The following is a 17,445-nucleotide window of genomic DNA, read 5'->3' as shown; positions in this document are numbered from 1 at the left end:
AAAGAGAAAAAGTTATCTTAGCTCAGGAACCGCCAAACCCCTGCAAGAGGCCCAGATCCCGGGGATGCTGAGCCAAGTGACTGACAGTGACTTGGTTTAGGTTGGCCGTGGGTTGGGTTTTTAAAGCATACTTTTCACTTTCCTGAGGATTGCTTTGTGTGCTTCACCCTCTTCAGATTTTCTCAACAGCCTCATTACTTCTTGGGGCAGGAGTGATTTTTCTTTCCTAGGTATGTTTCTCTGCTTTCTGATTCTATCCTGATGAGGAGAAATGTCCGGGCCAGTTTGAGGCCTCATGTTTATCTTTTTAACCTACTATAAAATGAAAGGCAGCTATTGAAAGAAGTTGTCCTGTACCTCTTTGTTCGAACATCTGGAGGCTGATTCCTCCTAAAGTTAATTTCTGAAATGGCTGGGCTAAAGTGAAGGATACGTCTGAGCTGTTAGGTTTGCTCAGTGAAGATGGTCTCCTGGATGGTAGTGTAGAACGGATCTCAGTGGGGGCCCTCGGTTTAATTGACGCTCACGCTCCTCAGGCTTTAAAGTAACCATCTCCTAACAAGGAGGATGCTGAGACTTTGAGTACTAGGTGGGGAGATCGTCACATCTGTCCTGGATGGTTTCATGGAGAGGTAAACATGGAAAGGGTTCACGTGAGCTCTGACAACTACCTCTGTAGTCGCCTTTAAATTGTACACCTTTAAGACAATCCCTTTGAAAGGTTATGGATGGGAAACAAACCGATACATATTAACTGCTTCTTAGGTACCAGCACTGTGCTAGATCCCTTCTGTGGATTACCTTTTTAGGTTTGCCTAGGTTTGTGTGGTTAGTGGCAGCCCACGAGATTACCAGACTACCATGCTGTCCTCCCATCTGGAAGGGTCCGTGTTAACAGAGTCATTGTAAACCCCTCAAATTCATCCAGGGCTATCCTAAATCAATATTTTGATAAGCTTTTTTTTTCTGCTTTATTGACTAGAAGTTTTTATTATTTAAAAATGCATAGTCTTGCCACTGAGAATTTAGTTCTTATCATAATTTGTTACTAAAATCTGTGTTCTAAGATCTTGGTGTCAGTTTCATGCCTCCCTAGGTCTGATTGAGGCTCTATTGCATAAATAAGTCTGGAATAATTCTGGGTCTAGGGTCAAGAAACTCTATCTTCAGCTGTCATGGAGCGGAGAGGATTATAAAATTCAGTTATGAGCTGCTTATGTATTTGCTGCAGATCCCGTTTCTTGCCCCAAACCCTGTGATCTTTCCAGGAGGCTCTTGAACCCTTGCTTGTAAAGTCTTGAGGAAGTCTGACCTGGCATTACTCATCTTCTCTAGCACACCCCTCTCCACTGCCCCCGGTGTCTAGGTTTATTGCAGGCAGCCAGGGAGTATTTTATCGAACTTAATATTGGGGAAAATATGGCTAGGAGATGCTATCATACTGGGAATTGGGAAAGTCTGGGTAATTGCTCAGTTCCTGTGGGGAAAACACATGGCAAAATGCATAATGGGTTAATATTGTAAAGTGAAAACACTTATGAGCTGAATCAGAAGCTTCGTATCTGTCTAGGATACTCGGAACAGGAATGACACTGATTTGCTGATAATGTATTTTTATTATTATTATTCTTCTGTAGCCCGAGATGATACAGCACACTCTCAAGAGGACATTGCAGTATTATGAGCACCAAATTACTGGGTAAGTAAAAATGGATTTTGGTTAGTATTGGGGACAAATTAAAGATAATTACTCAAACATAGCTGTTGAGCATACGGTTTTCTGCCACTCAAGTCAACCTTATTTCGTAGTGGCTGAGCTCTTGGTGTGGAGTGGGGCTCACAGGGGCCCATGGAGTGGTTTCCTTTGCCTTATTTGTGTTGAGTCCTTTTAAATAAAATCCCTTTTGCTATTGCTTTCCATTTTTTTTTCTTTCGTTCTCACCCTCTCATTTTCATCCATGGAATCTCGTATTTTGGCTTGGTAAGATGGTTGAGGTTTGTTGGTACCAACTGAGAGGCTTTAAATGGGATTTTTAGAATCCTTCAGTAAAGTTGAATCAAAATCACTAGCAGCTTGGTTAAAAAGAATATGAAAATGAATATATGTATGTTCCTGTATGACTGAAGCGTTGTGCTGTACACCAGAAATAGACACAACATTGTAAGCTGACTACACTTCAATAAAAAAACATTGAAAAAATCACTACAAGCTTAACACAGTTCAGTGAGAGGTGCTGGCTTCGTTAGAGCCTGTATGCCACCTGTTTTTTTAAATCATTCCCCATTTCTTGAAGTGGTTGTGGTGTCGTGTAGTAAGAAGACTTGAGGTCAGAAGACTGGAATTCAAGGCCTCATCAGCACATAGGACCTTTAAGGAACTTTATCTCTTTTAAAGGCTGATGATGATGGTACTAACTAAATCAAAAATTATTAAATGAGATATATTTAATGACAGTGTCTTGTAAACAGAAAGCTCCTAGTAAGTGTAAGGTTTATCTTTAATTGGCTATGACAGCGAGCAGTTGGTAAGTACAAAAGCCTAAATTCATTTTCTGATGCAGTCTAGCTACATTACAGTTAAAGTAAATGTACAATGCTATACTATAGCTGCTTATCTTTGTAGGCTTTTAAGAACTTCTGAGGAGTCAAGATTCAAACCCTGATACCTCTTGAAATGCTATGGGGGGGTCGTTTAACATGTACGGGTGATTATCATTGACGGGATCGAGAACGTCTTTTTGGCTATTAGGATATAGCATGCTTTTGTTTTCTTTTGTTCTTACAGAACAGAAGGGAAGAAAACTTAGTGGAAGAATAATCTTGGTACCTAGTAAAGTGCCATATACTTTAACTGCTTGATGATCATCTTAACTGTCATTTCAAAGGGAATTGCTTTGCAGCTTTGTCCTATCAATCCTCAAGAGTACAGACTAGGAAAAAAATATTATTTAAACTCCTGAGATGGCTTTTAATTTGAGGCTATTCATGATTTTAAATAGTTTATTTTAACGGAGATAAATAATGTCAAGTTAATCTTTCTCCACATCCTCTAAAATAAAAATCACTCTCAGTGGATTTGCTGCTTTCAAAATACGTTTGGATTAAATTAGTCAATGTATTTAGAAGAGTTCCTGGTATGTGGTAAACACGACATACTTGTCTGCTCTTACATTTATCATCATCATTGTGGTTAGTATTTTGATGACAATACCAGTAATCAAATGCAGATCATCTTCTGGAATTACGAATGCCTCTCCATTTTGAAATCAAATAATAACTGATTAAATAGTCTCGTTGGTGAACTAAGCTATGGCAAATCTGTGTGGGGATCTTACCAATGTGATCAAAACAGATAACTGAATTGTGTTACTCTAATCAGCAGAACGTTGTTTTTTTCATTAGTAAGATGGAGCTCTCTTTTATCTAAATAACTTTCGCAGCTCTCCTTTCCTCTCAACCTGTGCGGACATAGCCCACGGTAATTCTTTGCTCGTTGCCTAAGTGATCTCTCCCTAGTTCTGTCTATGGTGGACACAGTATTTAAAAAACAGACCGGGTATGAGACTTTCATATAAAGAGGTGTCTCAATGTCTTACTGGTTCTAAGTCGACTTAGGAGCAGAATGTTTTTGCTTGGGTTTTGGCTACCTTCTGAGCCCTTGAAGTCCCTTTGCTCAGTGTCTTATTTGTGCTCATGCTGATGAAGACAAAAGGGCCGTCGTTTCCCTGTCCAGCTTCCTTTTTGCCTTTTAGACTCCGTCTTTCTGCTTACAGTTTCTTTTTTCACTGCTGAAAAAGGAGAGCATTTATTATCACTAACACTTGGATTAAATTGTCTTTACTTGCATGTGTTGTTCCTCTTAAGAAAACACAATTTTATTTCTAACTGTGAAAAGGAATGTGTTTCTTACAGTTAAAGGGATTCCAGGCAATTGAGGATAAGTGCTGGCAAGTATAGTGTACATATTTCTGGGGAGGTGAGAGCGGGAAAGAGATGCTTTCTGATCCTGGAAATTGGGTTTTGCCTAAGGCTTGTCTGGAGGTAATTCATCCTTTAGGGGCCTTGGGTTGGGATGTTGAATCAGGATGGATAACAGAGGGGAGGAGCTAGCCCTTCTCTTTCTAATTTCTTAATTCAGCCTCGGGCCGCTAACTTTCCCATCCTCCCCTTCTTGGTTGTGTCACTCCGCCCTTGGACCTGACTTATGTATTGGAGCTCCAGGACTGTGTAGTCCTGCTCCTTGGTGAGTTCTTATACCAGCAGCCCATAGAAACTCTCTGAGGCTTCTTCAGTATCTAAGACCTAGACTTGAATGCAGGGAGCAGCTGTTCAAGGGATCAGACAGATGGAGGACTGGGAGGGAGCAGTGATGGAGCCTCTTGTTAGGAAGTAAGATAGCCTCTCGGTACTTCAGCAACTTTATCAACATTTGTCCTGCTCCTCAATTTCCATTCACTTGTTCATTTATTTATTAATAGAAATCATTCAAGTTGGGAAAATAAGTGCTTATGTAATTTATTCATGCAATGTGATCAATCTTCACTTCTTCATCCCCACTGTCACCATTGTCTCCCAGCTGGAGATTCTGATCCAGCTTTCTGGCCTCTGCTCCTTGTCCCTTAGCATTATGTTTCACCACAGCAAAGTGATTAAAAAAAAAAAAAAATCATGGCCCTTTCTTACTCTAAACCAATGGTTCTCAAATGATAATGTGTGTCAGAATCACCTGGCAGGCTTGTTAAAACACAGATTGCTGGCCCCTGTTCCCCAAAGTTTCTGATCAGGTATGTCCAGGTGGTGCTCGAGGACTGGCATTTCTAACGAGTTCCCAGGTAATGCTGATGCTGCTGGTCCACGGATCGCAGTTGGAAATCTCCCCTTTAAACTGTATAATAACTGCCTGTGACAGAATCAAGTCTGAGCTCTTCCTGTGCTCTGGCCCCTGCTTACCTCTGATTTCATCCTGTTCCACTCTCCCCTTTGCACTCCACTCCAGCCGCTCCCGCCTTCTTGGTCTCTCAACTGCACCAAGCTTGCTGAGCCTCAAGGATTTTGCATGTGCTATTCCGTATTCCTGGAGTGGTGTCCCCAGGTGTTTGCATGGATTTTTTTTTTATACATTTAAGTCTTTGTTTAAACGTTACATCTTCAGGAAGAAATGACACCCAACCTAAAGCAGCCCTCAATCTTCTACCTCCTATAACCCCAATCATTTTCTATTACATTGGTCTCTATTACCTCTTTTCATGGTGCTTATTATTAGCTTATATTATCTTGTTTATATTCTTACTTGGTTGTTTATCTTGTTTACTTCTATATTACTGTGCCTTTGCAAATGCAAGGAAGGACTAGCAATTTTTTAGGAGGGAAGGAGTGTGAATAAATGAGTAAGTTGTACCTAGAGGAATGTACATAGAGGTATGTAGATAGGGGATAAAAGCGTAAATTATGCTTGAGAGGAGGGTATAAATTGACAGGTTAAAATAATAATTTTTAGGGTCCATTATAGTTCTAAAATCTATAGTTCTAATAATCAGAAACCTTCTCTTTATGGCATAAATTATACTGATTTATTTGCATAGTTTTCCATTTATGCTTTTTTTTTTACTAAAGTATAGTTGATTTACAATGTTAAGTTAGTTTCTGGTCTATAGCATAGTGATTCAGTTATATGTATATTTGTATATTTTTTCATATTCTTTTTCATTACAGGTTATTACAAGCTACTGAATATAGTTCCCTGTGCTATATAGTAGGACCCTGTTTATCTATTCTGTATATAGTAGTTTGTATCTGTTAATCCCAAACTTCTAATTTATCCTTCCTCCCATTTTCCCCTGTGGTAACCGTTAAGTTTGTTTTATATGTCTGTGAGTCTGTTTCAGTTTTGTAAATAAATTTATGTCTTTTTTTAGATTTCACATGTCGGTGATTTCATATGGTATTTGTCTTTCTCTGTCTGACTTACTTCACTTAGTGTGATAATCTCTTGGTCCATACATGTTGCTGCAAATGGCATTATGTCATTCTTTTTTTTAAAGCTGAGTAGTATTCCCTTGTATATATACCATAATTTCTTTATCCATTCATCTGTTGATGGGCATTTAGGTTGCTTCCATGTCTCGGCTATTGTAGACAGTGCTGCTATAAACATAAGAGTGCATAATTCTTTTCTAATTAGAGTTTTCTCTGGATATATGCCCAGGAGTAGGATTACTGGACCATATGGTAAGCCTATTTTTAGTTTTTTAAGGAATCCCCCTACTATTTTCCATAATGGCTACACCAAATTACATTCCCACCAACAGGGTAGGAGGGTTCCTTTTTTCCCACACTCTCTCCAGCATTTTTTATTTGTGGACTTCTTAATGATGGCCATTCTGACTGGTGTGAGGTGATAACCTCATTGTAATTTTGGTTTATGTTTCTCTGACAATTAGTTCTATTGAGCATCTTTTTACGTGCCTATCGGTCATCAGCATGTCTTCATTGGAGAAATGTCTATTTAGGTCTTCTGCGCATTTTTTGGATTGGGTTGTTTGGGTTTTTGTTATTGAATTGTATGAGCTGTTTGTATATTCTGGAGGGTAAGCCCTTGTCAGTTGCATTGTTTGCAAGTGTTTTCTCCCAGGCTGTGGGTTGTCTTTTCCTTTTATATATGGTTTCCTTTGTTGTGCAAAAGCTTGTAAGTTTAATTAGATCCCGTTTGTTTATTTTTGCTTTTATTTCTATTGCCTTGGTAGACTGACCTAGGAGAACATTGCTATGATTTATGCCAGAGAATGTTTTGCCTGTGTTCTGTTCTAGGAGATTTATGGTGCCCTGTTTTCATTTATGCTTCATGTTCTACCTCAATATGTCAGATTGACTCTGTTTTCTATATAAACTCTACATATGCATTTCACTTGGATAGCTTCTTGTTTATGTAGCACAGGCTTCTTCCCTCAACCCCAAGTGAGGAAAGAAGGCATTGAAGTGTATGTCTTTATGTTAGTCTCTCTTTAAACTCAAGGTTTTAGGAAATGGACTAGTTTGGGGAGCAGTATTGGGGTGTGGGAGTGGGGAAGAATAGTGAGAAGCAAAATGGATAAGTAAGAGATGGGCAGTGTTTACCTTAGGAATTAAAAGGAATGCAGAACTGGGGAAAATCCAGTTTACGAGGACAATTTTTGTGATGTCCTTCCTGCTGTTACCTTGGGCCCTTCTCTCTGCATCTTTACTGTGTAGTACAGAGCAAGGGACTGAGAAAATGTGCTTTGGAAGTAGACATGCCAGATTTACTAGATTTAAAGTCAGGTTGTACCTTTGAATGATCATGGACAGATTCCTTAATCTCCCCGAGTCTCAGTTTTCTCATTTAAAAAAATGAGAATAATAGCAGGATAGGGGTGAAGTTCAAATGAAAGATTAATTATAATAACGTGGTAAGTCATGTAATCACATAAAGCAGTGCAGTGCTTGGTACACAAAGGGAATCAATACGTCTGTTGAATCATTATTACCACTATTGTATCTGACTCTTCGTCCTCAATTTTTGTTGTCTTTCCCTGCATCCTCTTGCTGTGTGCTTTAACTGTCTTCCTGGAGCCTTTAAAAGTTTGGAATCAGTTATTTAGCATCAGAAACTAAACATATCCAGTTCACATTCCAGCTACAGTTTTCTTCTTGCAGAGAATTTGGATTTTTTTTAAATCTTAATTTCTTCCTCTAGAATGCCTAACCCAACTGCTCTCACTGCTGTTTATACTACATGACTCCTACTGGTCTCTAGGTCAAAAAACCCAGATTACTATCGTAGTGAAGACAAAGTAGGGGTTTCTTTAAAACTTGGATTTGGATAACACATGAAAATCTTTCTGAGATATAATTTTTATTTGTTATATATCTTAACCACCACAGTATAAATAAATATATTTTCAGAATCATGCCATTCATTTTATACTTCTGCCAGAATAAGCATCCTTGTGCTAATATCACAGGTAGGACTGCCACCAACCTCATATTGGCCTGGGACACCATTTCCTATAGGCATCTCAGATTAAACTGTGACTCCAATTATCACCGTGCGCCCTGTGTTTGTTTTATACAGCCAACCTTCTGTTCTCTCTCTCTCTCTTTTTTTTTTTTTTTTGACAATTGAATAGCTAGAATAATTTCCATAGAACATTAGAAGGGAAATTAGAAGTGGGTTAGCCCTGATTATTCTGGGAAACAGACTTCAATGATATTACTTCATGGTCTCATGGTCAGATTTTGTGGCTTTAAATTATTTTATCTAAGAAGTGATCTAGCTTCTTTTTGATACATTTACATAGAATATCAATTTTTTAACTTTTTCTTCTTTTGTATGTATATATTGACACAGTGTACAATGTTGTCAATTTCTGGTGCACAGCACAGTGCTTCAGTCATATATGAACATACATATATTCGTTTATTCATATTCTTTTTCACTGTAAGTTACTACAAGATATTGAATATAGTTTCCTGTGCTATATAGTATAAACTTGTTGTTTATCTATTTTATATATATAGTAGTCAGTATCTGCAAATCTCAAATTCTCAATTTATCCCTTCCTACCCCCTTCCCCCCTTGTAACCATAAGTTTGTTTTCTATGTCTGTGAGTCTGTTTCTGTTTTATAAATAAGTTCATTTTGTCTTTTTTTTTTAGATTCTGCATATGAGTGATATCATATAGTATTTTTCTTTCTCTTTCTGGCTTACTTCACTTAGAATGACATTCTCCAGGGACATCCATGTTGCTGCAAATGGCGTTATGTTGTTGGTTTTTATGGCTGCATAGTATTCCATTGTATAAATATACCACAACTTCTTTATCCAGTCATCTGTCAATGGACATTTAGGTTGTTTCCATGTCTTTTTCTGAATAAAAACAGTAAATAAGATGAAAGCTAGTTATCTATTGGTTGCTCTCTGTTTTTGAAGTAATATACTGGGTACTTTATATCTGTTATTTTATTTAATACTAACAATTTATTTAATAGGATCATTATATTAAGTTTATTTCTACAGGTGAGAAAATTGAGGCTGTGAGAAAAAATATTTAAAGTCACTCTGATTAAAATGTTAGAGCTTGCATAAACTTGTATTTTGTCTGTGTTTAGCAACTGTGCTTCCCATTCCACCTTTTACTGAGTGATGCCTGCATCCTTGAAACTGTAGTAAAGCATTTTGCTTAACTGGTTTATTGGAATCTGATCGTAGTGAGGTGTACAAATATGAAACCCTTTTATTTTCTCTCTCCAATCACTTCAGACATGCTGGGATGAGCCCTCTTTGATTCTAGGTTGGCTAGACTGCTCTGTTTTCCAAACTTCAGGGAGTTTAAGGTCCACTTCTGACCAGTTCAGACCTTCAGTCTCGTGTCCAGTCTCATTCTTCTGTCCCTCTCCGTCTGGGTCAGCCCTTGGCTTGAGGAGCTTGGAATGCAGTGTAGGGGGGATATCATGTGATTTTTTACTTCTCTGCTCTTGTCCAGTCCTTTCTGGTTCCCTTTCTCTCCTGATGTGTTTTATCAGGCAGCAAGAAAGTGTAAAATATTGGAAGCCTTGTTTAGTTCACTGGTGGTGGTGATAATTCTTTCTTGGCTGTGATGCCCCCGGCGAGGTATATGCACGGCTCTGCCTCTACTGCGGCAGCGCCCCGGCTCCTAGTCACGTGGACTTTACTCCGCAGTCTTTCTCGTGGAGTCCCTGTCCCTGGCTGCAGCCTCTAGACTGGGAAAGCAGTAGGATGAGACAGCCCAGGCTCACCTCTCTTCAGTGACGCCTCCCTAACCCACGGGAAGCTCGTATTTTTTTTTGCCTTGCCGAATGGCGGGACGGTTTGTATATTCTGGAGGGTAAGCCCTTGTCAGTTGCACTGTTTGCAAGTGTTTTCTCCCAGGCTGTAGGCTGTCTTTTCCTTTTGTATATGGTTTCCTTTGTTGTGCAAAAGCTTGTAATTTTAATTAGATCCCATTTGTTTATTTTTGCTGTTATTTCCATTGCCTTGGCAGGCCACTCCCAATCTGGCACTCTTTTCCCTGTTAATAACTTTCTCTGGAGTCCTCCACCGGGTCAGGTACAGAGGGGTGAGCGGGGGTTCCACCACCTCGGCGGGTATCACTGAGGAGCGAGAGTCCTTCGTGTGTGTGTGTGTGTGTGTGTGTCTGTGTCTGTGTGTCTGTATGTGTGTGTGGGTTGATTCACTCTTCCAATTATTTCTTATCAGGTCTTCCCCATTCCGTCGCCGCTGTATGCCGGTGGTGAGCGGTGGCAGTGACGGCTCCTTTGGGACTGGGGCGCGTTTGAGCCCCGCGGTCTTCAGCTGTGGTGCCCTGGCTAATTCAGAGGCGCCTGGAAAGTTCCCGTCCACACAGGCAGCTTGTCTTTCAGTCCTCACAAGAGCCCTGGGGGGACATCTCCGTGTTACGGGGAGGAAAGTTAGACTAACAGGGACTAGATTACTTGCCCCAAGTCTCACAGACAGCAAATGGCAGGCCTGTGATACGGGTTCTGTTGGACCCCAAACGCTTTATTTGCGTATTTGTTACCCACGCACCACACTGCTGTCGCCTTGGCTGTGACAGAGGTGAAGATGTATTTACTTTCAATGTAGTTAGTGCCAGTGCACCAAATTAGCTGTGTTAATTCTTCTTGTAGGCAAACTCCATATAGAAACAAATTGCCAGCAGCTATAAAGCATTCAAATAAAGAAACATTAGCTCTACAAACTGATGTATTTTCTGGTTGCTTCTTATTAATGATTGCTTCCAGTTCCAGGTCCGCACTGCTCATGCTGATGTTAATGGTGGGTTATGCCAGAAATTATGTCTTAAAGCTTCAGTTATTTTAAAATGTGATTATGCTTTTGTGTATCTGTATTCGCAGATGCTTTAAAATTTTCCCTGTATGCTAATTTTGTTTTCTTCTTAGTTACAGGGATGCAGAAAAGAATTTCTACAATATCTCTAACCGATGCTCCTACGCAGACCATTCCAACAAAGAAGACTCTGAAGAGGTCTCAGGCATTCTGCAGTGCACTGCTAATGTACTCGGTATAGTAACTGCATATTTAAAAGGTTGAGAGAATGAATGAGGGGAAAGGGGGGAAAGAAAAAGGGTAAGTGTTTCATTTTCTCCTAAGGAGAGATTTGGAGACTATGACAAGACCTTGTGTTCAAGTGATTTAATTTCAACACTTGTGATGATGTTTAAGTGGAAATTACACGTGGGCCATTCACTTGGAGATTAGAAAACATCACATTAAAAATACTTACATTCCAGGCAAACTTTTACAAGTATTCATATGTTAGTATTATTAGCTTCCTGAAATCCATATTCCTGTGGCTCTTATTCTCAGCTCAAATTGGGGCTCTTTCTCTTTTCTCAAAGCCAATACTTTATTATTATTATTGTTATTATTATTATTATTATTACTACTACTACTACTACTACTTACTCACTGTTTCTGGAATGCCCTGGCTGGGCCTGGAGAGTGGCTCACAGGTGCTCACAGTAGACGCTACAACTCAAAGGCAGTGAGCCAGCTCATCTGTGGAAGTCTGTGCCCTTCTTATGGGGCATGGGGGGTGTCCACCTTGAAGATACTAGTATTTATTACAGAGGGCTGTTTTTAGGTGCTCTCAGCATGGGAAGGGATACTGTTTTAAGCGGCACTGAATCACATAGCCACAAGATACTATAATTCAGACGTACTGTCTTACGCTCTGAAGTCCTTGGGGTATGAGAGCTACCTGCTTTATATGCAGAGTTGATACCATAGAAGGAATATTTTTTGCTCTAATGTCTTACAGAGTTTTTTAGGGAAAAATACCTCTTTCAATTTTTTTTTTGAGTTTTCTTTTCTCCTTATGACTCAGACAGAAATCCACTGAGTACTGCAGAGTGGTGGTAGGGAACAGCAAACCTTAGTGACTGACTCCCTACAAAACTCAGAGGCACCTGTCTCTCAGGATCAGATTTTGGGGACTAGGGAAAACGTGCTTCCCTTTCTTTCCCTTTAGGATGAGTACTTTCCCTGGACATCTGAGTCCCTCTTACAAACAGATTCCAGGTGACCTTAACCCATGAATTTACCAGATTTTGCTAAACGTATCTGACTGCCAGAGGCAGACCTGGCTTCTACTCTCAAGCTGGGACTCCAGCTACACGTGACTATATTTTCTTCCTAGGTAACTTTTATAAATGTAAAATTTTATAATAAGAACAGGGACCTTTTGTGAGGGGAGGTATATAGACGTTAAGTGGTTTGTCCAAGACATCATGGGCTGTGAAGAGGAAGGCCAAAGATCTATTTACTTCAATCTTAGTGCAACTGCAGAAAGGTCATCCTACGTAAGTAAACATTATTAGTGCAGAAGATAAGGGTGAGAGTAAAGGGAGGATGGGGTTGGGCGTTACCCAAGAACTGTTCACAGTTTTCTGATTTTGTGTTTCTAAGGACTCTTCTGTAAGCAGTATATATTTCTTTTGACACATTGTGATGTCTGAAAGGGTAAGGTGAGATGATGTGCCACTAACAGGGATGTATCAGAATTTTGGCGGAGGGATGTTTAATATATTGAAAACTTGTTCTTTTTAAGTTTTTATTGAGTCATGGTCAGTTTACAATGTTGTGTCAATTTCTGGTGTACAGCACAGTTTTTCAATCGTACATGAGTATACATATATTCGTTTTCATATTCTTTTTCACCATGAGCTACTACAAGATCTTGACTATATTTCCCTGTGCGATACATATAAACTTGTTTATCTATTCCATATATACCTGTCAGTATTTATAAATCTCGAACTCCCAGTCTGTCCCTTCCCATCTCCCTCCCCACCGGCAGCCACAGGTTTGCATTCTATGTCTCTGAGTCTGTTTCTGTTTTATATTTAAGTTCATTTGTCTTCTGTTTTATTTTGTTTGTTTGTTTTTTAGATTCCACGTGTGAGTAATATCATATGGTATTTTTCTTTCTCAAAAATTGCTCTTTACTTACCAATTTTCTAAATGATTCCCTGCATCTCACATCGTCTTTCCTTATGCTCGCCACTTTGAGAATCACTGAGTTAGAGGGAGTAAGAGGTGTTCAAGACGGTGAAGATATAAGAAAAATTAAAGACATCCGAACTGTGACTTGCAAATAAGTGTGCATAGTTCCCGTAAGAAACTCTAGGTCAGACAATTTGATACAGTAACCATCAGGTGATACTGTTGGCCCAGCACAGTTTAGCTGCCTTTCAGAAGGTGTCATGCGATAGATTAAGTTAATGAGTGAAAAGGACAGGCAGTTTGCTGCCTGATGATATTAGGGAAGGGCTAGTTTTTAAACAAATACTTATAATTTAGAAAGTGACTATAACAGGGTTTGGATTTCCATAAGTATTACATTTTTCTAGAAAAGACAGTATTTTTTCTGATCTGATTTTTCCCTGTAAATAATGACGGGTTATTCTCAAAATGTAAAAAAAGCACAATCTTGTAAAAATTTAAGTTTTTGAAGAATAAAACTCTGACTGCTACCATTCCCAAGATGCTGATGTGTACGCCTAAGAGGTGGCTGTTCTCTTTTGAATAATGTCCTTCCATAATTCTTGAAATACAGACTGAGGACACAGACAACGGCTTTACTGGTCATATTCAGTGAAAGCTCTTTGCTTTAACAAGTCACTGAATTGTAATTAATCTTAGTTTGCTTAGACCTCATCTTTTAAAAAAATTACACCTAAAGTCTCCCGTGCAATCATTTATGTGAGTTGATTAACTTACTGGACAGAAAAACAACATACGAGAAAGAGAGCCTGTTTTGAGTGGAGGGGTTTAGCTTGGAGAAATAGAATTTCAACCAGTTTAAGAAAAAAATAGATGCCTGAAAATCTCTGTGAATGCCAGAGGGCAGTTTTCCAACTCTATGATTTATATTTACCACCTTTGGGAGGTGTGGGTAGAATATTGGTGGACTGGAATTGGGGAATATGTATTCCTCTTAACTTCTTAACCTGCTGCAGGGTTGTGGTCGTGGTAGAGACTAGAATTGTGTTTGTTCACTCATCTGTATGTTGTATTTCACCTGTCATAAAAATGATTCAAAGTCATAGGTCAGAAAATACGATCAGAGTAACAAATTTTTCTCTTTTCAAAATGACTGTCTCTATTGACTTAGTGTAAAGTCCTCTAGATGGTTTGACAATTTACTGGCTCGTCAGGCTGAAGTTTGAGTTTAGTGTCTGGCGTGGAATGAAAAGGGTAACTTGAAGAGAAGGAGAAAGCTTGTTTGCAGAAGACCAGTGATGCCTCCGTCCCATGGCCTCTTCTCTAGGACTCCCTGGAAACACATGGGTGTCACAGAGTAGTTTATGCCCTATGTAGTAATGGCAAAGGACTATTTGTAGACATCAACATTTTGCCATTCATTTTCTTTTGCTGGCTTAGAAACCCAGATATTGTTATACTGCCTCATTATTTACAAATGAGGGATATTAAGGAAGACCTCTCCTTAGTTTGTTGCAATGGCATAAAGGATACACAAAGAGAGAGAGTTGTGAACAATGCCCTCCCTACTTGACACTTTTAGTGCTTTATTTGGTACTTTGTCTTTTGCGTACCAAAATGATCTTCCAATTTTAGTTGTCTGAAAAATGTAAACCTTTCCCAGCCGTAATCTGCAAAACTCATTTGTAATTCCAATTAAGTCAAATTGTGTTTATAGTCTTACGAGGTTTATACAGCATTGAATATCGTCTTGGAAATTGTAACAGTTGATTGGTACAGTGGAGCATCTATGCTGAAGCGTGAAAGGTCTGTACTGTGTTGCTTAAGTGTTGCCACCTGATCCTGTATCTTGGGTTTAGGTAATGTTGGGGAGAGGAAGGCAGAGGATTGAGTAGGGAAGCTTAAGGGAGAAGGATGATAAAATTGTGTAGCTCCCTTTGCCATAATATAATTGAAGATAAACAAGGGTTTTGAGCATTTCAGTTTCAACAGGCTTTAACACTATTACTGGGGTTGTGGGTGTTTTGTTGTAGCATCAAGAGCCATAGGCAATAGATGTGTAGGATGGATGCATGGTGTAGGATAAAGTCACTCCACAGTAGGGCACAAATCAAATAGAAATGAGAGATCTAAGGTAACTCATCTACTAATGAATTATGGCAAACAGAGGTTTACTATTTTAATAAACATCAGTTATTTACTAAATATTAACACAGTATAGTTAAACAATGTTGTTGAAGTATAGTCAGTTTACCGTGGGTTAATTTCTTGTGTACAGCATAGTGATTCAGTTATATATATATTCCTTTTCGTATTCTTTTTCATTATAGGCTATGAAAAAGTAGTGAATATAGTTCCCTGTGATACACAGTAAGACCTTGCTGTTTATCTATTTTATGCATAGTAGTTACTATCTGCAAATCCCAAACTCCCAATTTATCCCTACACCCTGCCTTTCCCACCTGTTAATTACAAGTTTGTTTTCTATGTCTGTGAGTCTGTTTCTGTTTTGTAAATAAGTTCATTTGTGTCATTTTTTAAAAGATTCCACATATAAAGTGATATTTTATGATATTTAAAGAATACTCATTAAAATTTTGTTTTAAAGGTTTTCTGTAGAGTGGGGCTTTATTGTCTCCAAAAACTTAGCTCATTTAAAGTCAGTGTCAGAGTAATGTTTTCATGGGATTATTTGTTGGAAAAGTACGAATGAACTGAATGGAGGGGATGACCTTTGGGGCATGTCCTCACACTATTTCCCTGATACCAGGGACCCTGAAGTTCTGTGAAAGCAGAGCTCCCCATAAAGTGCACCTGACTCCAGAATCATTAGTTGGTATGGAATGGAACTTTTTGTTGTTACCTGTTTTTATATAAGCAATAATTTATTGCTTTTCTGTTAACTTGTATGTACTTTTTGGTTTTATGATTTAGAATGTGCATTTAACAGCCTTTTAATTGGCTATAGAACTGTGAAGAGTTAGCTTTACTTAGGATTAAGACCTGTGTGTGGGAGGTTTCTTCGAATAACTCTGAATCATGTAATTGCTTAGTGAATTAGCATATGCTTAACATATTTACATATTGGAGAACTAGTTGATGCAATAGCCACTTACCATTTTTGATGATGAATTAAGATTGATAGCAATAAATAAATTCTGCCAATATAGTTCTTATTACTATAACTTGGTAACTGATCAGTTTTCTCTTTCATTAAAAGTAAGTTAAAAGTAAATAGTGTCAGGATTTTAATGAGATGAGTTGGAGTTAGGGTGGCTGGAAGGGAACTGATTGATTAGCTGATTCAATAATGACATTATAATATAGTAATGTAGAGCAGAGACTAGAGCCAGACTACTTAGGTATGAAAACATACTTACTAGCTGTATTAACTGGAATGAGTTACTTAATCTTTCCATGCTTTGTATTTCTCATTTTTAAGTGGGGATAGTATAATTAAATACCTCCTAGAGCTGTTAGAAAGATGAAATAATTCATATAAGTACTTAGAGCAGCAGCCTGATCTATAACAAATGCTGAAGTGTTTGCTCTTATTATTGAATATTCAAAAAATAATGTTTGCATCAGAAATGGGAGGTCACCGTTGCTCACTTTTATAGCTGAGGAAACATATTTTGAGACACTAACTTGTTAAGTTTCTTTGTCAGTGATGCCAAGCTGCAAAAGGAGGATTTAAACCCAGATCAGTGTGATTCCAAACCTTTCCCTGCTTCATGCTGTATTCAAAGGTTTTTGGACTAAGATTGACTTTACATCACACCTCTAATGCTAATTACACAAGTCTCTCCAGTTCTCTGAAATGAGAAAATCGTCATGATATCGAATTTTACTCAGCTAATTACTATTTGAAAGTGTACTAGGGATTCTTGCTTGCATCTAATGGGTAGTAACAAAAAAGTTTTGACTATTTCTCATCAGCATTGAGGAGAATGCAGTTTCTTTGTAATTTGAATCATTTGCAGGTTAGAAGTTTTTTGTTTTTTTTTTTTAAGATTTCAGGAGTTGACTCCTCTCCATCTTGGCTGCATCAATTTACACTCCCACCAACAGTATAGGAAGGAGGGCTCCCTTTTCTCCACACCCTCTCCAGCATTTATCATTTATAGACTTTTTAATGATGGCCGTTATGACCAATGTGAGATTATACCTCATTGTGGTTTTGATTTGCATTTGTCTAATACTTCGTGATATTGAGCATCTTTTCATGTAGTCTGTTGGCCATCTTTGGAGAAATATCTACTTAGGTTTTTTGCCCATTTTTTGATTTGGTTGCTTTTTTTGTTTTTGTTTTTGATATTAAGCTGTGTGATCTGTTTGTATATTTTGGAAGTTAATCCCTGGTCAGTCCCACTGTTTGCATATATTTTCTCCCATTCTCTGGGTTGTCTTTTTGTTTTGTCTGTGGTTACCTTTGCTGTGC

The 17,445-nt window shown here is 38.5% G+C and overlaps 1 protein-coding gene across 1 annotated transcript in view; it reads left to right on the top strand.

Moving 5' to 3' along the window:
- GUCY1A2 (guanylate cyclase 1 soluble subunit alpha 2) overlaps positions 1-17,445 on the top strand; it is a 257,916-nt gene that overhangs the window by 27,045 nt on the left and 213,426 nt on the right. Inside the window, exons 2-3 of the mRNA XM_064482001.1 lie at positions 1,638-1,699; positions 10,940-11,061. Of these exons, the coding sequence (XP_064338071.1) occupies positions 1,638-1,699; positions 10,940-11,061 (184 nt within the window). The remainder of the gene's footprint in view (positions 1-1,637; positions 1,700-10,939; positions 11,062-17,445) is intronic.

Source organism: Camelus dromedarius, chromosome 34, assembly GCF_036321535.1.
Source record: "Camelus dromedarius isolate mCamDro1 chromosome 34, mCamDro1.pat, whole genome shotgun sequence".
Classification (NCBI taxonomy): domain Eukaryota; kingdom Metazoa; phylum Chordata; class Mammalia; order Artiodactyla; family Camelidae; genus Camelus; species Camelus dromedarius.
Note: the sequence above shows the minus strand (reverse complement) of the source record. Positions and strands in the feature narration are given on the sequence as shown.